Source organism: Ambystoma mexicanum, chromosome 3q (genome assembly GCF_040938575.1).
Source record: "Ambystoma mexicanum isolate Mex_15411 chromosome 3q, UKY_AmexF1_1, whole genome shotgun sequence".
Lineage (NCBI taxonomy): Eukaryota > Metazoa > Chordata > Amphibia > Caudata > Ambystomatidae > Ambystoma > Ambystoma mexicanum.
Genome location: NC_090926.1, coordinates 509085381 through 509112019, shown reverse-complemented (window position 1 = coordinate 509112019; position 26639 = coordinate 509085381). Strand labels below are relative to the sequence as shown.

The window sequence follows — 26639 nt, the reverse complement described above, 5'->3', positions numbered from 1 at the left end:
GTATTCAAGTGTTACCTTGGTGCCTGCTATCCTTACGCATAGTGGTTTCCCCCAGCACACACAGCGAGCAGCGGAGAACTGCAGAAAGGGACATCAGCCTTTCCTTGCTGCCTTTGCTTTCCTGCTTCCCGATTCGGTGCAAAGCAAGCCTGTTTATTGGTCCGGACATGGGCCAATCGTGGTCTTGGAGGCTGGATGCTCAGGCTCCAGGTTCAGAAGTAGAAATTGCAGTGCCCATCTTTGACAAGGGGGTCAGCATATTTTTTGCAATGGGGGAGGCACACTCCTGTGTCCCCTGCACAATACAAGTAACATTTGGACATTCATGAGAGGATTGTTGACCTAGTGCATGAAGGTCATGTAGGAGTCTCTCATGGAAAGGTCATTTTGAGAGGTGAATATTGGTGGCCCTGTTTTGACCGTGAGATGGAGAGGAGCTTGGACGGCTGTTTGTAATGTAGGAAGACAGGGAAGGGAGAGGTGGCAGGATCCCAGCCCTTGGTGGAAATGGGTATACCTTGTAAAGTGTGTGATGATTTGGCATGGACATATTGAGACCAGTAGACAAGGGGATGGTTGAGGAAAGTACATTGTCATCTTGATGGATTTGATGTGAAGGTGGGTTGAATATAAAATTGTTAAGTAAACACTTGGTGAGAGAATAGTTGAGTTTATAGAGGAGATATTTTCAAGGGAAGAATTTCCAAGTAGCATTCTCACAGACAATGGTCCTCAGTTTGTCTGTGGATATTTTCAGGAGTATTTGAGAGAATGTGGGATAAGACATAAAAAGACATAAAAAGTCAGCATTGTATCACCCTGATGGTGGAAAGAGGCAACAAATGCATAATGGAGGGCATAAGGTTGGCTGGCATTTGTGGTAAAGATAGGAGAGTAGCGGTACAGGAGAGGATATATGCATTACCGATGCAGAAACAGAGATGAGTGCTTTTGAACTGATGAGAGGTTGTAAGGCCAATGCAAAAGTTGTACCGCCATGGTTGGGAAGAGCAAGAGAGTCGGACTGTGTGGTGCATGTTTTCAGAGAAAGGATGAAGGAAAATAAGGTAAAGTGGGTCATGAAAGAGAATGAGAAAAGAGGGAAAAGAAAGGTGGATGTTGAGTGTGGAGATTGGGTGCGGATAAAAAAAAGAATGGTGAGAAAAAAAGGAGACACTCCATATTCTGAACCTGTTTTGGTGGAAAAGGTAATCAAGTGTGCAGCGAGAGTGAAAGGAGGACAAGTTTGGAATAAGAACACGATTGCAAATGTGAAAAAGAGAAGTATTATTGAAAGGAGAGGAGATGTGTTGTGAAGTAACTTACAGTGTATAAAGGAATGTCGAATGCTGGTGAGAGAATGTTTATGGAAGGTGATCCATTAGAGAGTTGTAACACAGAGTGGAGGCTGTGATGGGGGTTGTTAGCAGAAAACTCAATACACTGTAAGGATATTTGGCGTGTTACAGCACAGAGTACAGCACTACTACACAGGTAGCAAACAGCACAGAGTACAGCACTACTGCACAGGTAGCAATTTTTGCAGCACCACCACAAGGGTGCGGTGCATTGCTATATGTGTTACCACATTAACAAGAAAAGACAGGCTATTCAGTCAAAAACGATTTTAACATATAAGATGCAAATCTATTTTTACAGTTAAAAGCACATGTGCACATTCAAAAATGCACACTATTTTTCACCTGAAATGCCTATGGTGCGAGAGACACATTTGAAAATAATAACTAACATTACTTATAACTAACCTGACTAATGAAACATAATCCACTAATAAAAATGTGTCTCCACTGCAGAATTAGGCTTATTCTGAAAGTGAACTTTTAAACGCACATCCATTTTTTTTTCTTTTCTCTGCTGCCCTGTCCACATAATTACAGGAAGCAAAAGAGCTCGAAAGAACAGGAAATCAGTTGGTTACAAAGTATTACTATAAAAATGAGCCATTGTGTAGAGAAGGAGGAGATGGCATGATTGATTCTGATTGGAGCAGCGTCGTAGCAAGTATCATGCTAGAGGGAGTGATCAGAGTTTTGCTGGGGGGAGTTTGAGGAGAGAGAAGGGAGTCAAGATTTGGCAGAGCTGGGAGAAGGACCTATTTTTTCCTGGTTGGAGCATTCCTATCTGCAAAAGCTGAGAATTCCAGGCAATGACCCCGGTTTGAGAAGGAAAGGCGATCCTTTTTACTGGGGTTAATCTTCAAGGGAGCCATATTCAGAAAGAGAACAGCTGAAGAAAACTCTGAACAGATAAGGTAATTACATAAGTGTGGGAGCTGAGTGTGTACGAGACGAGAATGTTCAGTCAGAGTAGGAAAGGAGATTCCGGTGCCTTAATCACACGTTAATGTTGCAAATGGTGTTCTGTTCTCCGCCAGTTTTTTTTTCAGTGTATTACAGACAATGCTGTTAATGTGCTATTTTATTTATTTCTGTAAAGAGTGAAATCGTGTTTAAATGCAACTTTTATAATACAGAAAAATATTTGAAAGCAGACGGGTGGTGTGTCTTCTATTTACCAATACAGTGCTGATGATGAGGGGAGATTTTTAAACAATGCAATTGTCATTTTAAGACAGATGTGTGCATGATCATATTCAGTATGGAGAGTTGAGATTGATTGTTTGTAGCATAGCTCGTTGGAAGTACATGAGCCAACGGGAAGAGGGACTCTCTGAACATAGTTCCCTACCGTATGTAAGGTAGTGGAAATTACCACAAAATTACCACATATAGCTCTCTGTCGTAAATAAGTCAGTGAGATCGCCCATGGTGGCACACTAACACTAACACTGAAAATGTGGTATTCCTAAAATGTAGGTCTGAGGTCTCTCTAGTGATTACACGAAAAATCTAAGCAAAGATAAGGGATTCTGGACATTGGGGCCACAAATAAAACAAGGGAATTATGCTCAACAAAATACCACCAACCACGCATACCAACCACGTATACCAAATATGCATGTCTGGGTGCTAAAATAATGCATGTCCACTGTATTATTGTTGCACATGGCCAAATCTGAATACAAAGAGTGATTATTGCTAAGTTATTTTTCGGCGGTAATAAAATACTGTCAGGCCCCAAATCTCCACAAAATACCCTACAACACTCTCCTACAAAGCACTTCTTGTGTCCTGACCATGCTTTACATCAGTTTGCACAAATCATAACCGACCCCATCCGAAAACCATGTTCCACTAACCCCTACAAAATAAATCCTACCTATTTTCCGATCTCTACCGAGATCCTTTTATCAATGTAAAATGTATCTCGTCTACTTTATCCTAGCTACAATGCCTTCCCTATTAAAACTGAGGTGCTCCTTCCTCTTCAAATGTTAAATATTGACTATCCTGAATATCTATTAGCCTGCCTTTAGATAGATGTGAATGTAATCCCAGTAGAACCTAATATCTAAAATCTTGTTATAAACTTGTAAAGTTCAACCTCTTCCGGTTTCTGGAAATGCCAAGGGTTTGGGGTTTTCATAAACTGCCCATCCAACATTTTAGCTGCTAAAATATTAATAGAATGAGTTTTACAAGAGGAAGACACATGAATGCTGACCATGAATATATGCAGTACTCCTTGCAGGGAACCTTCTCTTTAATAGCATTAGCACTGATGTCTCTTCTGTTTTTAAGCAGTATTTGTTCAACTTAAACTAGCCACAGTAGACATCAATACATTAAATTCTTGCAAGGCATTCTCACAGAGTCTATGCTCCAAAAGCAAGGGATTTAGAAGGTTTAGGGGCTCAACATTTCGATGTTCCTGTGGAATTGAGATCTCTAAAGGTAGACAGGGGTTTCCAATTGTAAAATGGTCAAGGCGTTTCTTGCTGAAGCTTTGCCCCAGGTAGTACAGTAAATCCTGCATTCTCTCTGCAATCCTCTCTGGGTGCCAAGCACCTGGAGGCAGCATGATAAGTAGGTGCATAAGAGCAGTTTTGAAATGATAGGAACTAAGAAAGCTTTGGCTGCCTTGCATTGTGCTCTTCTTCAGGTTGGCTAGTATGCTAAGGCACTTCAAGTGGCAGCTATTTTCTGGCACAAAGCCCCGAATTAGCTTCAGGAACTGGCGCTCATAGATGGCAAATGACTCTGACCAATGAATATCAGACACATCACCCATGTAGGAGGCTTGTTTCACAAGAAAGATGAGTGAGTCTTCACGGCGCACTGACGGAATCATGTTGATGTATAGCACATGTCCAGATCTAAATTCTAGTCTTAACTTACATGAAGTGGAGTAAACAGCTGTAAGTGTGAATTCATAACTGCATGAGATGAGCCGCCAAGCTCTGCCTACTAAATCATGGAACCATTTGTGCACTTTCTGTGTATTTAGAGATCTGTTGGTACAAAGTAGGTCCTCCAAAATATGACTTCTTTGACAGGGTATAATGCTTCGTTGATCATGAGTACAATATGGTGCAACATTTCTTAATGTGTAACCTAATTCCAGAGCCACAATGTAACACGCATGTTTATCAGGGTTGTTTTGCCTGCACTCTGACTCCACTCGGAAGGCAAACCCTGGAGGAGGGCAGATTGGAACGAGGACATCAAAAGTGGGCTCCTTCGTCCATCCCCACTTCTCAAAGGCGCTGCCCATGCCTATTCCATTTTTCAGGATCAATCCGCTCTGTTCATGGCTTATAAATCGACAGGCTTCCAACAAATCATGTGTAAATCCTTCCACAAAATGGAAACCCTGATTCATATCATGTACCCCATTCTGCACCTGCGTTTTATAGAATGTTTCAAGTGTGGCACGTTGGGGATAGTTGAGATCGAGCATGTTTAGTGGTGTCATGATTTCCAGACTATTGGCCCTGTCTTCATCTTCAATATGGTTCATAATGGAATCTTCTTGTTGGCACTGCCACAAGTACATAACAATACATAATCCCGCAAATACACTTAGGCTCCATAAATTCGCTGTTTCATGTGCTTCTTTAATCTTCACCCTGCTCCAGAATGCCTCCCAGAGCTCTTCTTTCTGGTCTTCAAGGCTTCCACATTCAAACTCCTTTTGTAGCTTGTGCATTTGTTCCTGGAGTAACTGTGAATGATGCCAGAACTGGGCCCCTGTCCGCACATCCTCCTTGGAACTTTGCAGTGGAGAGTGTTGCATGAGCTGCAAGATAACAGCTAAGAAGAACATGCTGGCCTGGGGCATGTTGCAGTGGTCATCTGGCGAGGCTGGTGTAAAGTGCAAAAAAGAAGGTTCAGACCATTTGTCAACCCAATTCCCAATTGCTTTAGCCATATCATGTACAAACTTACTAATCAACATTATCAAAATGTCTACCTGCAACCTATCATTGGATTCATTTTGGTATGTCCAAAGTTTAGCATTCAAAAAGTAAATGACCTAAAATTTCACTGCAAAAGGTTGACTTGCTCAAATATCGGTTCTATGTCATTTCATCACCTGCAATATCATCCCCTGTCATTTTAACGTGTACATTCTAACGAAAATGCTCCCTTTTTTTGTTTTTTTTGGGGGAGTTCTCCTCCAATCCCACCCCCACACTTATTTGTGGCTATTGCTTACCTCCACAAACCCTTATCTGACCATTTGCACATTTGCACCCCCCCCCCCCCCGCTAAATAATTTGATGAGCATATTCGTTGTAATATGCATGGTAAAATGCCAGGGGATGAACATGTAGGCGATGAAAGGACGTCATATCCAAATATCAATCTGGTAATAAATTCCATGAGCCGACATACAAAGGAAATATGGGGAAAGAGGAAGTTAGGTAGAGAGAAAAGGACACATGAAGAGAGCCACCCACTAAAAACAATCAAATTAAAAGTTTAAAACTAAAATAATAACAATTATCTGCTGTTGGTATTTTCAAGGTTGGCCGTTTGTAGTCTAATTTCAGGCAGTCTATGTTCTGCATGTTAACCTTTGGACATGGAATAATCTCTCTATCTCTTTACTGTGGTCATTTTCACAAATGTATGTGTTTTATTCAATGCTCATTGCTTTTGGCATTTGTTTTGATGGGTCAGGTGCAAATCGTAATGCAATTGCATAAAAGTAGGCTAGTTTAATTCAAAGTATAAACATAGTCCACATAAGTAACCAGTTTAAGGGCAAACAATAATGATATGTGTTTTCTATATTTACAGCTGTGCCTCTTACCTCTTCTCAGTGCTGCATGCACTTTCAGCAGATGAGTATTTATCAATTACCCACACGTTTGTATTGTTTACTTACACATTGCCCCATTTACCATTATTCATAATATCTGGTTTCTCAATTTTGATTGTGCTCCTTGCCTGCTGCTCCAGTCTTGTTCTTGTAGAATTTAGATGTCTTCAAATTTCGTGTTATCCTTTGATGTATATGAACATAGTTTACAAATCACAATCTCAAACTCCTATATACTATCCCAGGGTAATTTCATGTACTACTGCCGAGAGGAACATCACAACACATCTGTACTCTATGGACATCTTGTGGATAACCTTTGATGTTAATTGTATTGGAAAAGATCACACAGCACCATGGTAATGTAGATTGCTGTATAACCTGTTGCCACCAAAATGTGTTTAACCCCTTAAGTGCTAAGGACGAGGATGCTTGTCCTTTTTCCATAGACTTGATTAAAGCTCAACAGTTTAATGCATTCAATCAAGTCAATAGACCTCCAGCCCCACCTGACATTCTGGTAGTCAGGTAGATTGTAACTCTCCCTGCTGGTTGTCACTTGTTGTGCTCGTTCCTGATTGTGATATATAGGTAATAATTTCATATTCGCCAGAGATATTACAATTTACTTGGGAAGTTAAGATAGGGGACAGATTAACCACATCAATTCTGAAAGGCATGTTGGGAGGTGTCATGCTATATTTCACTTTTAACCTGAACACACATATGTGTATGTTGCTTGTAATGATTGGGTGTGTGCTGCTGATCTAGAGGTGCATTTGTATTTAGTTCAGGTGATCTGGCAGGTCTCTTCACCTCATCAAGACACTTGCACATTTCTTTCCCCTCTTCTCAAACGCAGGACATGTCACACCACAGATCCCTCACTCTCTAAGTGATGTATTGTGCAATTAGAGAACAACACAACGTTCATATGGTATAATCTAGTGATTAGTTGGAAGATGCGGTTTTATGTTTGTATGTCGAATTCAAACTGGTCACATTTTTGCTTAAAACATTTGTTTCACCATTTATTTATTTTTAAAGCAGAGATGTCCGTGGTGGGTTTGGTTAGGCGTATAGACATGCGGATGACAGGGTGAAAGGGGCTGCTGGGAGTCCTATCACTTTAGGTTGTAGAGAGTTTTGTAATAAAAAATATATTAAAAGTAAATTCAACCATATAGAGCATCCACAAACCTTTTCTAAAAGTCAAACCAAAGCCAAATCAGATTAAATCCTTCTCCAATGAATACCAGGTCACTCAATCAAATACTCTCAATTAATATTTAATTGCCCATGTTTCTTCCTTGAAATATAATCTCCCAGGTGCCAATAACAGGAGTCTAGAATGTGTAGAAGCAACTCTACTTTTGAGAAATATAAGCTTTAGTCCTGGTTAATCATAAAGTGATGTATCTAATATTGCAATCAAAGTTTACAGGTTTGTAGATCTACATAATACTCAAGTAGTTCTCAACCATTTTCAGAACAGTGTCTGTAGCAACAAAGAAGACACTACCAGCAGGAATGTACACATAATGGCAGTAGAATATATCGAGCAATTTGGGGGCTATAATGTCAATTTAGCTTAAACAAAATCGAAATGTATGTACACAAATCACCAGGCCCCATGGCAGTCCCTTTTTTAGTTTCCAATAGAACTAATGGAATTCCTGACTTCTGTGAAAGTGAGAATCTAACTCTTGTATATAAATTCGGAAATGAGGGGCAGAGTGAGAATTACTGAGAAAGGTTTAAACCTCCTCTTCAGTAGTTGGGTGTTCCTCAGTATACAACTCAACAAAGTATTATGCAAATACTTCATCTAAATGTTCATCCTCACCCAAATAATTCCCCTCTTCAATACTAATCTTAGGAATACAGTACTTGTGTTTTTAATGTTAAAAATATGTGTTGCTGCCTTTCTTGTTTGCACTCCTAAATTATTTAGCTTTGACTTTCAATGAATTCACAAGCATGTTTAATGGCAAGTGGAATACAGAAATCCAGAACACATCATCAAATAATTCAATGAGCAGGCAGCAACGAGTGCTGTGCAGGAATGGGTTGGAAACGATCCCCATCCTAAAAATATTGACTCTGAACTTGGAAACGTCAGGTTTTGTTTGCACGTTTACACAATGAACTACATACAGAACATTCTAATACATTAATAGTGGAATTCCAAATGGTACATCCTAAAGGCACGGCTTTACAGGACTATCTGAGCTCGACATAATACTGCGTCTCAAGGCCACATGAGCTAGAGCACTTACTTTTCTTGAAGTGTCATTCTTTTTAACCCATCTTCCAGGAATATTTCATTAATGATTCCTGGAAACAACACATAAGAGCATATGTCTCTGTCTTCCAGATTCAGGGAACATATTCAGAATAATTAAAACAAAGAATCTGGAACAATAAATTCATCCAAGCAATTTAATAATGAATGAAAGGAAGAATGAATTAATAATTCTTTTTCAAAAACAATGAATCAGTAAATAAATGAAATGGACATGAAGAAATCATAAGCATCCAATATAGCACACATATTAGACTCAGCCATACCACATTGACACAACACGCATCAATAGTTGCAAGCATTTTCATTAAGAACAAAACCAGTGTAGAATAAACTACACATGATGGATATAAATTACAATGAAACCATGAGTACAAAAATAAGTAGCAATTGAAAGAGATGGTTAGTGAGCTGTTATTTCCATCTTCATGCTACTTGTAACACACAGATAGGTTTTGATGCAAAACATATTTATAACACGTCTTCATCAGGGGAACGGTGAATCAAATCAGTGTAGGCCACACAAGTCAAAGGGCCCGTTATCATCATTCGAGATGAATAATGCTTGATAGTATGACACATGGACAATTGCAAAGACAGTAAAATAACCAATTAAACAGTAAAAATGGGAACAGTCAAAGTTCCCCAAATGGCAGTGCCAGCTGGCAGCAACGCGGCACAGTCACTAAACCGGTAAGTCAGGTAAGTAATCGGATGCAGATAAAATGAATAGAACAAATACAGCCCCTATTGACCTATACTTTAGAAGTCAAGCCCTAAGTGGTGGTAATTTAAAACAGTGCTAAACTATTTCAAAGTTAGGTAAGTATCTTTCCAAAGACAGGTATGTTCTCCACTCAGTCTCATACCAAGTCTAGCCAGGAATAGGATGTTTGCCCCAGGTTCAATGACCACCGGTAAGCACATAGGGAGTTAAGGGAAAAGGGGCCTTGCACCCATGTTACTTACCCCCATGAATACAATACTCCCAGGTCACTCTATGGATCACCTGTTGGTCACTGGGGACACGCTCTTCCACCCTTTCCTTGGGTGGGAGATGCACAGGGGTTGCATGTTTGAGTGCTTTTTCCGGTCAGGTCCAACTGCAAGATGCAAAACCAGAAGGTTCGAGGATGCAGACTGTCATGTTGTAGACCCTCCAGGATACTTCACAGGCTGAATGGAGATGAGTTCCAACAATGGTAACCACTTGCAGGTGGCACGAGCAGTGAAACAAGAAGTTCCACTTTGGCTTCCTTTGATGTTAGGATGTTGACATTTCGGGAGGAGGCAACTCATGGCAGAAGTTGGTGACAACCAACGTTCTGGATCTTAATGCAGAATGGTGATGGCTGCAGCAAGGTAGCCCACAAGCAAGCTGGGCAGATCACCAGGCAGTTCAGGGACACTTCCAAATGCTCTTAGGGCTGCAACCTCGAGTAGGCATCATGACTAGTTGGTCCCACTAGCCAAGGGTTGAAGCACCAACAAGGATCTTTGGAGATCAGGTAGAGGAGCAGGGCTTTACAGGGCCAATGACTGGAGAGTTTGCTGGTCTACTATGGAACTCCTCCTCCGTTCATCAGCAGGCTGTTCTTTTTCACAGGAATCTTGGCTCCATTTTAGATCTGAAGAATGACTGTAGAAGTGTTCCTCTTATCCAGAATTAGAGCTGGAAGCAAGTCCAATCCCATCAATGGAAAGTATCTGCCATATTCAAACAGCCAGTAGATGTCTAATTAGGGACAACTACTGGCTACAGATCCACCCAGCAGCAGACTCTCTAGCACAAAGGGATGTGGTCTGGGAGCAGACAGTCCCAGCCTCCTCCCTTTGGCTGAGACACAAAAAGGCTCAGTAGCCCGCAGCAGCAGCAGCTTTCCCAGGCAAGTGCATTACCTTATATTTGATTTCCTAACCTGAGAGTACTGGAAAAAGGCCAAACTACAATATGGCCAATGAACAAGAACAGCTATCTTTGGGTACTAGCCACCTTTAGAATCCATACACAGTAAACGCAAAAGTGCACTAGCAAATTAAAACAAAAATGGTAACAATGTAAATGCTGCCACTAGCTTGTCCCGCATACATATACAATGTAACCAAAAACCTGCAAGAATACACGATCTGGGCAGCACTGAAGTGACAGTCTTAGGGACTAGTCAGTTAACCCACACAAATGATCAGAAGGCAAGGGAAATGAAGCTGAAACTGAAGGCATTACTTCCCTTTACTTAGTAAAAGTGAAAAGTAAAGTTGATTTTGTAATGCTTCACAATTCACTTTTGCACACCACCTTGCACATCTTTAAAATTGCATGGAGGCGACCCGATATTGGTAAGCGCTAGCATTGCCAGTCCCCTGCATGCTGTTTGTAATTTTAAGAAAATTATCTCCACAGTCTCCACAGAGCACATAACTAATTTAGAGCCTCATAAAGGGGTGGAGTGGTAAATCAAGACTTAAAAGCAAGTTATATTGCTTACATTTTGATGGGGTGGCAATGTGGAGGAGGGGCACAGAGTATTGTTAAGCATTCATGTTCTGTCTTGGCTGTGCGTTTCATTTCACACCAGCATGACATTTTCATTCTGTAATGAAAACCACATATTCCTATGGAATCCCTCTTGGTTTACCACCAGCTAAAGACAAGATGGATTCCATAGGAACCCATTAGTAAACTAAGGGGGTCATTATGATTTGGGCGGTAAGGGATTACTGGCACCGGTAAGGAGACTGGTGCCGGTAATCCCTTACCGCCCAATTCCGAGGTCCCGCTAAGGGGCCAGGGTGCTAATAATGGCTTGCTGGTCGCAAGCCCTTTATTAGCGCCCTCCCCATTCCCATTGACCCTATGGGGGCTCAAATAGTAATGGGGAATGGTTTGTTCAATGGGGACTTACCGGTCCCTCCAGGGTCGGAATGCACCGGTAAGTCCCCATTGAACAAGACCCGTGCTGGACCCGGTATTGGAGGCAGCCATGGCGCAAATAGTGCCATGGCTACCTCCAATCTCGGAATGAGGCCCTAAGTCTTCAAAGATTACTTTGCTTGCAGTGTTTACATTTATCACTAGAAGCAGAGGAAAACGAAAGAGTACAAGCGACTTGACCTTGTTTTATTCTTTGATTTTACCCTATGCCTCCTGAACATTTAAAATTGCACACAGAGTATAATTTGTATTCCCCGAGTCTCATCAAAGGTTCATGGAGTCAACCTTCTGCACCTTTAGCCTTGTCATGCACCACTTGAATTATGAGGTCTCCTTAAGGTTTCGTTGCCAGACCTCATTCACAGGTGGAGAAGTTACCAATGCTTTAATTTCATCCTGTTCATGGGGGGGGGGGGGGGTGAATGAAGAAGAGGCCATCTCTATAAGGGTTGCTAAACTAATCTGCAGTCAGGATTTATTTCTGTAGAAGGCTGTTCAAGTTCATTAAACCACACAACAGAATGTTGTGGTGGTTGTTTCCTCTCTGTTCTGTAGCAACATAAAATGGCCTGAGTACACAGCTACAGTTCTCTGACACTAAAGGTTGCTCTGCCCTTCTAGTAATCATGCCAACTACAGAGCAGATGTTCTGCCATCCACATTCTGTTCTGTGGCAAAAGGGGATTGGGCGAAAGGAGTAAACACCAGTGGCGTCTAATTCCTCTAGCCATGAACTAAGGAAACTAAATGGAAGCGTGCAAGTTCACTATAAACAGATTGTTGCCTGGTAATCTCTCCTGATATTCACCAGGTGCCTTTCAACACATATGCAATGTTTCTTTATAATTAAAATATTTATCATGTGGTTATAAGTAGCTTAAAACAATTAAGTAACCCCTGACTCCAGCAACAAAAAGAAAAAAAAATATCTATGATGACAAATAGAGGCCCTTTTGAATTTAAATTAAAAAGATGATAACTATAATCTTAGATTCACTATCAGTGCCACTGCTTCTGGTTGAAGTAGTCCCATCTCAATCTGGCTCCCTAACTCTCCCCTACTTATTAAAGTAATGTATCAGGATCTTTCAAATTTTCAATTGAAGAGGGACTCGAGACTCAGAGGGGCAGCATCAACTGCCCCCATGATGCCAGTCCACAGACTTATAACATGGCACTATACTCCTTCCTCTATTACTTTTGTTCTGGGGCTAAACATGTGCACTTTGGGGTGCTCCCGTTACAAGCTGCATTTGCTGGAGCCCTTCAGGCTGCCACTTCCTTCAGCATACACAGAATGCTATCAACGGCCTTGCCTTTTACCACTGTTTCCTCCACATCAGCCACTTGCTGACAAAAAAAGAATTCATAGCTATTCAGTGGGCATGCAGTGTCATAGCTCTCTGCAGCAGGCCATCTCGTGATAATCAATGGCTATTAACCACTGGCTTGATTTATTTGTCTCCATTATAATGTATGCCCCCCATGGGTGCCCCAGACTATTTTCCACTCTAAGAAGGGGGCACCCCAACCATCATGTTGAAATGGGCCCCCACACGCCTTCAACTGGACAAGAATGTTCAGTGCATAGTCTCTGAATGGGTAACTCTTCGACACAATTTCCATGCTTGACATGTGGCTTAAATCCCACTTGTGATGAACTGGATTCTGCCATGCAGGAGTACAAGGATAAGTATGGGCTAAATGGCCCACTCAGCCCTCAAACCTCTACAAACCACAACTAAATCCAATCATAAAGGTAAAACAAGGACAATCCAGAGATACATCCTTTGCATTTTGTGGTAATGTGTGCCATGGGAAGGCTAAACTTTCAAGAGCTGTGTGAATGTGACCCAGTAGTGACCCAAACACCACACTATCACAGTCCAAAATAAAGGGAATAGTCAATCAAGGTTCTATACAAATATATACACTCTAATAAAATGCACCATCTGCAAGTAGAATGAAAATAGATTAGTTTACAAAAACCAAGCCAATAGGAAAGAACGGAGAAGATATGACAGACTGGAGAAATAGAACTCTTGAGTGTAGGTCCAAGGGTGATAGGTAATGTACTTCCATAAGAAGGATATTTCATTGAAAACAAGATTGATGATGACCTAAACAGTCCCTAGTGCCAGGTGGACCATGGAGGTAGTTCAGTGTCGACGTACCTGGATTCAGTTCTTGGTGGGCTGATGCATCAGACCCGGGTTTGAACGTTGATGTGAGTTGATCAGACTTGTTCGGGCACATAGGATCATTGAGGCCCTGGCAGCTGGTGGTGTCGTGTAGTGTTGCATGCAGGTGCTCTTTGTGTCTGGACGACAGCAGTTCAATGATGCAGGTTGGGGCAATCTAAAGAATGCTTTGTGTGATGATCGGGGGTGCTTCAATGTGCATTCAATTAGGCAGCGGTTCTCAGGCTAGCTGGGCTGCGTTGTGGTTAACCCACGGGTAGAGTTGGGGAGTTACCCTCCAGAGATTCGGTTTGGGATGTGGCATTGAGTTGATGTTTCAGGCCTAGCAGGGCTGTACCAAACTTCAGCTTTGAGTCACTATTCGGTACAAATTCTATACAAATATATACACTCTAATAAAATGCACCATCTGCAAGTAGAAGGAATATAGATTAGTTTAAAAAAAACAAGCCGAAAGGAAAGAACAGAGAAGATGTGACAGACTGTAGAAATAGTACTCTGAGTGTAGGTCCAAGGGTGGTAGGTAATGCACTTGCATAAGAAGGATATTTCATTGGAAACAGGAATGATAATGACCTAACCAGTCCCTAGGGCCCAGGTGAACCATGGAGGCAGTTCAGTGTCACAGTACCTGGATTCAGTTCTTTGTGGGCTGATGCATCAGACACGGGTGTGAACGTTGATGTGAGATGATCAGACTTAGTCAGGCAGGTAGGATCATTGAGGCCCCAGCAGCTAGTGGTGTTAAGTAGTGTCGAATGTGGGTGCTCTTTGTGATTGAATAGCAGCAGTTCAATGATGCAGGATGAGGCGGTCTCACGAATGCTTCATAGTTGGCCAGGCTGAGTTGGAATTTGGCCACTGGGAGAGGTCAGAGATTGACACTCCAGCGGTTTGAGTCGGCGGGCGCAAGTCGTTAAAGTGATGATCGAGGTGTGTGTCAATGTGCAGTCAATAAGGCAGCAGTTTTCGAGCTAGCTGGGCTGAGATGTGGTTAACCCAGGGGTAGAGTCGGAGAGTTATCCTTCAGAGATTCGGTTTGGGATTTGGCATTCAGCAGATGCTTCAGGCCTAGCAGGGGTTATATATCGAACTTGAGCTTTGAGTCACTATTCGGTCAAATTTCAGCTGAAAAATAGCTTTTTGGATGAATACTTTCAGCAAGAGTAACTCGAAGCCAAAGTCCAAATTCATTATTAGCTGTCTTCTCCCTATTTGGGAGAATACAGCCAATCACAGAAAGTAAGACACTTCGGCAGAGGCTGTAGGCTCCAGAAGCCAAATAAGCTATTTGCTTATTGGCTGCTGCAGCCAGAACCTGCTTGAAATAGGAAGTGAGGAAAGGGAAGTGTTCATGAAGGCCGCTCCACCAAATGGGAGTGGCCCCCATCCAGATATGCCTACATTTTAAAATCAAAAGAGCTGACATTTCTGCTGCATGAAGTGTGCCAACACTTTGGCAGCACTCATAAGTCCCTCCCTCACCACACTCTACAATGTATTTCCACCTGGGTACATTTAGTATTACTCTTGTGTTAATTAAAAACAATTGCACACATGTGGTTTAAATAGAAATCATCTATTTAGGGCAAAAACAGGGTTTACACATTTGTCATTGAAATCTGTAGCTAAGGCACAGACAGTGACAAACATTTTAGCTGCGGTATGAAGAAAACAGCATGACAAATATAGACCTATGTAGAAATATGGTAAGCAAAAACAGTATAACTGTAGACCCTAGAGGAATACACATTTCAGAATGCAAAACAATGCAAACTTAAAAAATGACTTTTAAGTTTTGCAAATGTGCTCTCTGAAATTAAAGCCCCATAATAAAGGATAATGTGATAGGTGTTCCTGCTTATGTGTTAATACAAGCATTCTTACTTGTGTGTAGGGTGTGGAAAATGTTAAATTCTGCATAAAGGCAAACCCTTGTTTGTGCGTCAAAATTAAAATCATACTAGCAATGAGAGACAGCTCTGAAAGTCCAGACAGTGTTTCACAACCTAGTCCCTGGGGATCCCGTACTCAGGTAGCCATCACTTTTAGATCCCGATCCTGGGGGTGACCAAGCGAGGGAGGATCACCTGGGGAGGGGGCCCTCGGGGAGTGGGGCAAAAGCACCTAATGGGGAGATATGATATCCCCCTTTTTCCACATCCCAGCTAACCCTTACCCCTGCTTATTTTATGTGAAACTACAACTCCCCCTACTCTATCTTTACAACAAATACTGCACCAAGGAAGATGAGGAATGAGAGTCATGAGATTACCTCCCCTGACTTTCATTGGCCATACTCCTGTAATGAGGCCAGGCGGAGTTGGGCATGTAGTTCGAACAATATACGCCTGCCACTTACTGGCACTCCATGTGAAGATAAAAGGTGGCGCACACAGGCATACTGTGAGCGAGGCTGGGCATGAGAAGAAACCGCTCTTTCGAGGCTGATTCAGACTGGATGGTGGAAGCTGGAAGGCCAATGGGCTGATCAACAGTTGAGAGGAACAAGAGATAGCCAGGCAAGATTTCCATGCTTTTGAGAAGCCTTGCCCGTTTGAAAAGCAAAGCCGAGCGAGCAGAGGAAAGAAACCTTCAAGGTGCCGGAAAGTGGCCCGCGAACTTCCCTGTTGAACGATGAGTTGGGGAGGAGCAGTGGAGGTGTTGCTAACAGCCTTGAGCTGCATGCAAAGATAAAAGTCCTCCAATTAACACAACCAGTGATTTATCGAGGGGAACAATAGTCTGGTTCATGTTAAAGGGAAAGTAACTGTAATTTTACAAGTTGTGCGTGTGCCAATAAAAGGCGATTGAAAAGAACCATTGTTAAAAGAACAGGATGCACAAAGTCACAGAGAGGTCATGCGATGTGAAATTGCACATTTGAAAGTCTCTTTGAAATGTAATGAATTGTGAAAGATATTACAGTGCAGATCAAAGGAAAGCAAGTTGAACAAGTGCAAAGTGAGCAATGAAAACTGAATATGCCAAGAGGTTAAAGATTGAAATATGTAAACATGAATACACCCAAAGGGCAAAAGCAATACATGAACTGTCAATACGCCAAGAGAGCAATAGCAAAATATAAGAACTTTGCAAAAAGGCCAGAAAGGCAAGTGAAGGAGAATGGCAAATAGGGAAAAGTCTAAAGAAAGTGATTGAACTATCGGAAATTGGAAGCCTAAGATTGAACTGTTGAGATGATCTCAGTAAGCCAAAGTGTGCAAGACTGAGAGAACTATGACATCCACATATCTTTTGTTTTCTTAAAAGACTCCCTAGACCCGGTGGGGTTGAATCTGGGAAGGGAGCAAGTTAGATTATCTTATTATAGGTCTTTTTATTTTGAAGAAACTCACTGGGACATATTTGTTATTGTTTAATGGTCGAGTGTATTCACATTTTAGAGTTAGGGCCTCTTAGGAATTCTACCATCCAAAGAAAAACATTGAATAAGGGTTTTCAAAACTTGTATCCATTGAGTCTGTGTCTACTGCTTGATACATGCTTTCCTCACACAGCGTGCATGTGTTTATCTTTAAATAAGGCCCAGGCTTGTATATTTATGTGGAATAGCATTTTGCCCTTTCAATGCAAAATAGCTAATCCACACATTAGTTCTGGATGCTGATGATTTGGACTGCCATAAAAAATTGTGGAGCTATTTTAACCAATCTGAATTACACTTGCAGATGAGAGAAGACAAGCAAATATCTTTATATATTAAGCTGAATGTATGTATGTTTATCCGGCTATACAAATCCACACCTTTGAACCCATTGTTACCAAATGTTGCATGGATTCCTCAATTGTCTGTGGCAATATTGTAGTCTATGTGTGGATGCAAAAAATGTACTCCATAGACACCCTCATTTACTGATGCTCATCTCAATTCAGGAGGCAACATATGGAAAAGTGGCTGAAACTAAATGTTCCATGTATTGGTTATTCCTTTGAAGTTTATTAATGCTGTATACAGTTTGAAAGTGTTTATTAAAGCATTTTTAAAGGGAAAATCATATATATATATATATATATATATATATATATATATATATATATATATATATATATATATATATGTATTTATTTTTTATCACACCACTTCAAATATGGGAAATGGCAAGGTTACAGTTTACTTAAGTTCATTCACGAGAAGAGAGCACAATCAATCAATGTTTCTTGGATATTTTCTAAAAGGTGCTGAAGTTATTAACTGAGTGAAATCAACAGCACAAAAAACGAACATCACTTGGAAAAGCTCCATCTGATGCAAAGTGAAAATCAATATCAAGAGCTCCTGAAACACAACAAACAGCAGCAGGTGACAAGAGCAACTTTCTACAGGGCAAATGAGTTGCCGGAGCAAACTGAAGCAAGACTTGTTGACACGAGGACAAGAGCAACATCCTCCAGGGCACATGAGACCCCACTCAATCAGGACATGGGTAACGCTGGGTACGCCAGCTAGTTTTTTAAATAAAATTGTGACATGACTTATTTTACCTTTTGCTAGTACCAAACCAATTTAAAAACACATTTCTACCATTGCAATAAAGTGCACTGGTATAAATAAAGTTCTGGGCATATTTCTTCTCCTAGTCTGATTTCAAGGGAAGGGATCATCGGGTGCAATGGGCAGTAAGTAGATCTGTTTTTTATGACAAACATTGGTGTACCCTGCTCTCAAACTCACACATGATCCTTTACTTTTAGTCATGAAACTGCCCTGAAAAGATGCAACAAACCAAGAAAGCCCATCTCTGAGACCATCTTGCGTTTTCAACTTGATGCAAAACACTGCCTATGAGCCTGGTTAGTGCTATGTGGATTGCTGGGGACACGGGTGCTTGAGTTGGGAGAGTGTGGTAAAAATGCAAGTTCAACACAGTAGAAAGGCACAAACGTATCTGTTGCGGGATTAGCCCATTAAGAGGGGACGGGGCTTCATTGATAGCCACACAGTTCTATGTACTAGGCTGGAGAATGCTCTAAATAATTGAGATTTAAGCCAATAACATATAGGCAATAAAGGTGGGTTACAGGTAAGTATACAGGGCTTAACATTAGACCGAGGCACTGTAAACAGGCCTCAGAGCATGTTTTTCACTAGAAACAAATTCACATTTTATTAACTTGATTAGTTGCCACAGAGGCCGGTAGCACATTGCAAATTCCAGGATCATACGGTAAGAAATGAACAGCCTTTGATAGTTTCGAGATCAGGAAGCGAAGATCTTGGGTGCCATAGAAAGGCGGTGAATGCACACTCATTTTATAATTTGACATATTAGTTTATGAAACTGGTCTACTGATGGTTTCAAAATGTCCCATGGCAGTTTCAAGGTTTGAAGAAATCCAAAGATGCAACCTTAAAATGGTAACTTGTCAATGGTTAAAGGCTCCTCTTGTGTCATGATTGGTTATATTCCCATGAGAAATGGATGGAGATGACAGGCCGCAGAGGAATAAAGATCTGCTGGTCATCTCAAATGTCTCAATGTTTTGGCACTATAATGTGGGAATTGGGGTTGGACTGTGACGTCACAGAGGTGGTCAAACATTGGTGTGGCAAGATTGGCAGGACCCAATCATTTCAGGATAATGTATGTATCACTATAGGGAATAACGTAGCTCTACCAATTAGCCTCACATGGAGGACTAAACTAATGTTGCAATATGATTTGAAGCTAATTTGTTTGTATGATTATAAAAGCTCTTGTTATAGGGGCATATCTTTGACAGTGACTTTCATGCAGTTCTGTTCCGCATTCTGTGTGAATTTTGCTTTCCCAGCTGCACATGGGCCCAGAATAAATTGTGTTACTTCTTGCCTGGTGTACACTCCTATTTTGGATCATTTTGTAATTTTTATTGGTGAGTTCTGAGGCAACCTGCACAACAAGGGCACCACTCGGAGTGTATGCCTGAAAAATGAGACGGGACTAGATTAAACTTGCCGCAACCTATGGATTTATTTTTCATTCAATAATCATGTTTCCTTTTCTAAATATCTACATGCCTTTATTGATGAGGGTGTTTTAACAATATTTCGAAGTAACAAAGCCAACATGTTGTACAGCCCTCCCAAAAGCCACTCAAGCAACATCTATGAGAAGTGCCCAGCAGAAACCCTATCCCTGAAGTATTAGACCTCTTCATTGTCAGCATGAGTAGCAGCAAGGAAAAAAAAACAAGCCCTGTTTAGGATTACTTTGCCATTAAACTGGATGAAAGCTGCAAGGCGGTGTGTGCTGCTTGCTCAGCAGTTCTGTCTCCTGGCTCTTCGAACTCTAAACAGTGCAGCACATCTGCACTAATGAATCATCTGTATGCAAATCATCCCAGTGACTTTATGCTATATGAAAGAAAAAAAATGGTTGTTGTAGGGGGAAGCAACATAAATGTGACTCCCGTAAAGTGCGAAAATGCATTGGCATAGCTGTCCATCCAAGATTGCATGGACTAAAAGCAATTCTGGCCTCAGGACAACCCTTTGGCACATAATATGCATTGCAGTATTGATGACATTATTGCATTAGACTTGCAATCATTTTCTGTTGAGGACATTGGCTTGACAGCAACATAAAAAGCCATGGAGTTCTTTGTTAGCACCCTTTGCAGGGCTCACAAGGGAGATTTGTCCATGTGCATCAAGCATCTCCTTTATCTGCTGTCAAAGATTTAATGTCTTTAGGGACACTGGTGTCAAGTTTGTCAAAACAAAGGTTTAAAGACATTAAAGATATGCCTATCTACTATGTTGTGAAAGGAATCGAACCTCGACTTACAAGATAACGAGGTTCTAACTAAGAAGATTGTTCCACCATGTGGAATATGGACATTCATGGACAGTGTTGTTCAGCAGTCCACGATTGGTGTGAGTCAATCAATTAATTCCTTAGATGCAGAACTCAATATCTATTGGACCCGCTGCAGTGGTGGAAAATTAACAGTGTGCGATTTCCAGGGTTAGCAAATTTGCTTGTGTGTACTTGGCACCTGCTCCTACCAGTGTGGATAGCGAAAGAGTATTCAGTAGAGCTGGAGATATTTATTCAGAACACTGAAGTAGACTTTTACCTGCACATGTAGTTGACATAAGAATAAAATAATACATTGTGTATTGTAGGTCCCTTCCTCTAATGTTCTTGTGCCGAATGTGCAGCATTGTTCGGGCTCCTTCGCCCGGGAGGGGATCGCCGTTATGGCATTTCGCTGTGCCCTGCCGCGCTTTGCCGAGCCACTGGATAGCCTGGCCTGGTGTCCCGAGCGAGTTTGCAGACATCGTGCTCTGCCACGTGGTCTTTTGGGTATCATCACAAGCTGCAGCCCTCGGCTCAGACACATCATTGTTCTAGTAAACACTGTGCTGCAGGTACATTCTTCCATCATTCCTCAGTGCTTTTCTGCCCCGTGTCTGCCATACAATGTCCTGATTAATAGCCCCCCTGCAGTAAGTAGTACTAGCATGAATGTAATTGCTGCCCCAATGGCTTATTCTTGTTTATACGCACTTTGTGCTTGGTCAGTAGTTGCCATAGGATGCCTAAAACAGCTTACTCTGTGGGTGACTTTTGGGTTTCCTTGTCAGTCTCTAAAAAAGACCGACTTTCAGAAGTCCTGGCTTACAGATCTCGGAGGAGAGAGTGTTTTCGCATGAGGCACACTGACTTATTGTCTGAGTACCTTAACTCTTTTGATGAGCCCTGTACAACTCCTGATACAGGTCTGGCTTGACTTTCAAGGATTCCAGTACCTAAGGGCACAACTAACAAAAGTTAATCAGTCCACAGGGCAGTTAGTTTCAATTCTCAGGCAAATAACTTGGGCTCACTCATTCCTACTACAGTGGTAATGTTAAATGGGGAGGATAACATCAAGAAGGTCTTCCAAGTGTCTCCCCCAAACTCTGAAATTAATGGGGATTGCTTATCTTCCACCATTCTGGCATCCTCTCCTCTGGTGGGCAGTGCTGACATCCTTACGCCTCCCCTCCCACTTTGCTGGTGAACATTGAAATGAAGTCCATCCTTGAACACTGGAGCCTTTGGAAATAGACACTTGTAACGGAACTGAATAATTGTAACACCTCCGAGGACTTTGATGCATGGCTTGTGTCTTTTGAAATGTCTACAGAAAAATATCATGTGTTTTTCTTCAATATTAATGAGCAAGCAGCCAATGCCCCACCCATGACTGTGTCACCTATCACTAAAGTGTCCTGCTCCTCCCAGACTGATTGGCCATAAGCAGAAAACACTCCATTGGTGAGTGTGCACCCATGATGAAACTGACCTTTTCATCATAGACAGATCCTCTTCTGGAAGAAGATGTAAATCATGATCATTCAATGGGGGCCCTGTACACTGGTTCCAGGGTCGATCTGTGCCCCCCTCGAAAAAATGTAGCATGCTCCCCCCTCTTTTTCAATAAATCATCCACCACAGAATCTCAGCCTGGCTCTGCCTGAACTCCTCGCTGCTTCTGTGCCAGCATGCTCTGCCAGTCATCAGGCTTCCCAGAAGCTCAGAATGACAGACCTAAGGACCCGGCATCTCAGGAAATCCAACATGCCATCCCCGGAGGATAAAGATATCAAGGCTTGGGTGCTTGAAAAACAAACCTTTTTAATTTCTAATTTTGCAAGACCAGCAAAGAATGAACCTAGAGATGTACTCTGTAACAAAGTACTGGCATGGCTACGCGCAAGAACAGGGCCTGGTGTAATGCGTTCTTCCGATCTGAAATTCTTGCACAGGATTGATCTGACCAACGGGTGTACCCTAGGGAACAGTGATTGCATCCTGGTGGGATGTGGGGCTTGCACCTTGCCCATATATGAGACTCTGTAAATATCTGCCTATGAGCAACACAAATCTTGGTCTTATCGTCTGATCTGTTTTTCCCTTCTGTAGTAGTCATCTGAGTAGTTTTCGGTTTTTTATTGTTGCATGTTGTATGTTATGTCTATTTTTTGCAAGCGCTTTGAGGCCTGTGGGCATTAGTCGCTCTTTAAGAATTCTAAATAAATAAACTTGTTTTTGTTTTCTTTGTATCTGGTTAATTAATCAACATGAATACTTGTGCAATAGAATGCATCCTTATTTTATTGAATGAAGTGTTGTTTATGTTCTAGAACATATTTAGTTTAAACAACTATTCAGCTAGCTGGGCTAAATGCCGGTAAAGCTTATTCTTAGAGATTACCTTGCCAATAGTGTTGGGAAGGGGGAAGCACCCCCCTAGGCACTTTAAAATAAGGTGAGATGCATTTGAGTCACTGTGATGAGACGGAGGAAGGGTTCAGTGAGAGGTACACCTTCCCATCCAACAGGACCCCATGGTAATATAACCAATTATATTTGACCTACATGGTGTGGCCCAAGGTGTGGGCAGCATCACCATTTTGCGTAGATATTAGTAATCCTAGGTAGAAGGGAAGGATTGCACAGTAAATGCACAGTAAATGCGGCATTACACGCATTAGGTCCAAAATCCACGAGGTCACAGAACTAGCCAGTCATGCCCAAGCTCCCATGAGGACAGACTGCACCCCCACCCTCCACACTGTTTATTCATTGTTCTTGAAAGTGTTGCAAAGATGTGCTTTTCAACAAGAGGAACGTGCCCTACAAGGCCGCGATCAGACACCCGTGCATGATGTGCATTTAATCTCACATTGGCCAATGCATGACCCGGCTCATTCCCGGGTGACCACAAGTTATAGCCCATATAATTGACCAAACCCTAAAATCCCCAAATTTCATGACATCATATGCCATTTGACCACAACCCCAAAGCAACAAGTCCTGAAATGTTCAAAGAGGATGTCGTTGACAATCGTGTGATTTGTATTGCGAGGTGCTGGGAGGAATACATGATAGTTCAAAACAAGGGTGGAGAACTTGGAGCCGGATGGCATGGAGGGACTGAGTGAAATGTGTGTGTGTGAACGTTAGAGTGCCCCAGAACCTCCTGTGTGTCTGTCTTGAGGCCTGCTAAGTGCACAGGAAGAGTAATAAAACAAGCTGTATAGTAGAAGTATAACTGATGTGTTTTCTGACCTTCAACGTGAGAAGAAGATGAGCCCCACAGCAACAACATGATGGAACACAGACGGACTGGGCTGGGACCAATACACTGCTATCCCTTATGGATGAAGGTGGTACCTATAGAGGGTCCATCCAATCAGCCATGTAGGTTTTTCACTGTATATTTTACGTCATTTATGATGACGGTTTGCTTTATAATACTCTGCTTGTACTACTTTTCAGCAGAACGTTCTTAGCAACAGAGCTCTTTGCTGTTGCTCTAATGAAATGAAATTTGTTGCTTCATCGTGATCCCATCGCTCACGTACCTGTGGAGTCTTCAAGGCCGCTTCTCCAGAAGGAGTCGTGCCCACCTACAGTGATCGGTCCTGAACAAACACGTGTTTCGAGAGGTTTACCAAGAGCCATTTTAAGAAAACTCCTCTCTGCTGTTTGAAGCAGCGTGCAGCTTTGAGGGGAGTGCAGACCAGTGTTGGAACCCCGTGAGGGAGGATTTCGGGTGAGCACAAATGTGAGTAGGCTCTTGTAAGAGATAACAAGTAGGGACAGATGCATGGGGAAGTGTGAAAGGTGTGAGTATGTGGATAGTGAGATCATCAATGTGATGTGGATGAGGTCAGGGTTATTGGTTGTTAAGATTCTTATTATGAATGGACTGTTTTGGTAAAGTATTATAAGGTAAGGCATTATAAAATAAGGCAAAGGTAAGGCAGGGAGCCCCTCCTCAAAAAGGGAAGGCGGTACCACATGATATTATATATGATTTAAAGGAGGAATACCAAAACAAGATCAGTGGTCTCGTATAAGTAGTAGGCATGGAACAAGCAGTGGTTTCTAGTTTAGCATATTGTCTCCATTTATTGTGTCTGTGCTTTTTGGGTAAGGAACAGGCCCTAGAATGGGTGGTAATTGTGTGTGTTGCAGTGTGGTGTGGTGTTGGATGATCTTGTGGAGTGGTGTGTGCATGCAAGGAAGTGTGATAGAGAAGGGTGGGGTTGATTGTCTTGTTTTTGTGGTTGCAAACAAGCAGCAGCATGCACAGAGTATTAGAGGGACTTTGCAGGGTCAGTAAGAGATAGATGTCACTAGCATGAGGGGAGAATCACCAATAGAGCACATGTACAAGGCCCTGCCACTGTACAGTGACAGGGTGGAGAAATATAATAAGCAGTGGATCGCAAAGACAGGAGGAGGGGAGATGCCCTGCCCATGGCCAGTTTGGAACACATACCCACATTTTCGAGTAGCAGCAAAATAGAAGGAGAAGCAGCTACAGAAGATAAAATAGATTCTCGAAATTGGCATATGTTTGAAGAGACAGAAGAGACAGAAGATCAAGGGAATAGAGTGGAGGTGCAGAGACAGAAAGATGGAGAGTGTAGAAAGGGAGAAGGAGAAGGTGGGGTGCCAGTGTGGGGTAGGGGACTATACCCCTTGACTACATATCCCACGGAAGGATACACTAATGCAAGTTATGTACACACTGTGATAGGAATCTCTTCTGCTGCGGTAGGGACTCCCATAGCGTCAGTAACACCACAGGCTACCGCTCCCCCACCTCCATATACCCATCCGCACAGAGTACTGGCATCAGCAGGTTACAGGTCCAAGGAGGTCGATGATAGGTTGGCAGGATTTCTAACGTAACTGAAAAGGATACAGACAAACCCCAGGAACAATGAGGGATATAAGTGCATTGGAGAAGGAGCGGGAGAGTGAAAGTCAGCGGAAGTGCTGCTTAAGATGGATACTGAAGGTGTAACACGTGTAGGTGTTGAGGAAAAAAGACACAGATTATCCTGGGAAAGGTGAATATGGTGTTGGGAGAGGAAGTGGAGGAAGGGGATGCTGGTACATTCACAGAAGATCAGAGCAAATGAGAAGGGAGGGGTGAAGAGGCTGCTGAGAATACCCCCCAAGGAGGAGGTTTATGGGAAGGGGGCATGTTGAGGAATAGGGCCAGCTGGATGGCATTGGTAAAGAGAAGAGGAATTATGAGGAAGGGTGTGGGAAGTAGAGCAAAGATGCAGATGCCTCTCATCAATGAGGGAGCAGGGAGGACACAGTATGTGCCCTGGCCCCAAATAGATAATAATCTTTTAATTAAGGCCCTCCCACAGCTCATAGCAGTGGTGAGCAAGTGGATATATGAGTTTGAAAAACAAACAGCCGGGGTGCCCCTGGCTATAGGGGATCTTAAGAGACTGTTGGTTGCCGTAATTGGGGATCAGGCTAGGGATGTGTGCGTTAAGGCCAGATTCCCGAGAGTAACTCTTTGAGACGATGCACGTGATGGAGCATCATTTTATGAAGTTAGAACATTGGCATGGGACACACTATGTAGGGTCTTCCCGGATATTCCAGATTTTCGGTCTTTGATGCAGTATACCATTGGTGATAATGAGGACCCAGTTAGATTTAAAATTCAAGAGAAGTAGAGAGGTAAAACAGGAGGGCCGTGGGACCAATCAATATAATTCTTCTATGTTATCATAAAGAGCGGTTTGCCAAAGGAAGTGCAGAACGCACTGGATACAATTGTGGGTATTGAGGCAAAGGGATGGCTGGAAATACAGAGTATAATAGTGTGCATCATTGTTAGAGGATTAAGGAGCAGGAGAGGGAAAAAGGGCAAAGGCATCAGGGGGCTGAAGGGAAATTGGTGGAAAAATAATTTTCAAAGGTTGCATTTCAGGGGCCTGTGCCGATGCCAGTACAGGTAGAAGGAACATAGAGTAGCCAGCAAGTTGTGAGTGCAACTATTTCAGTGCTCTGGGCCGAAGGATGACAAGGACAGTGGGGCAGTGGGCAACAGTACCTCGGCCCATAGTGGCAAAAAAGGGGGCTGTAGCTTGGAAGAGGGGGATTACAAGGAGCAAGAGGAAGAGGGTTCAGACACTGGGTAGTTGGGTTCAGGCAGTCTCAATGTTGTAATTGTTTAAGGTGGGAGCATTTCA

At 42.3% G+C, this 26639-nt stretch overlaps 1 protein-coding gene across 1 annotated transcript in view; it reads right to left on the bottom strand.

Annotated features, from left to right (window-relative positions):
• Positions 1–3594: 3594 nt before the first annotated feature.
• The window catches only part of LOC138581887 (inositol 1,4,5-trisphosphate receptor-interacting protein-like 1), a 44287-nt gene continuing 21242 nt past the window's right edge, over positions 3595–26639 (bottom strand). Inside the window, exons 2-3 of the mRNA XM_069652854.1 lie at positions 8469–8526; positions 3595–5225 (exon numbers count right to left, since the gene is read on the bottom strand). Of these exons, the coding sequence (XP_069508955.1) occupies positions 3673–5202 (1530 nt within the window). The 5' untranslated portion in view covers positions 5203–5225; positions 8469–8526 and the 3' untranslated portion in view covers positions 3595–3672. The remainder of the gene's footprint in view (positions 5226–8468; positions 8527–26639) is intronic.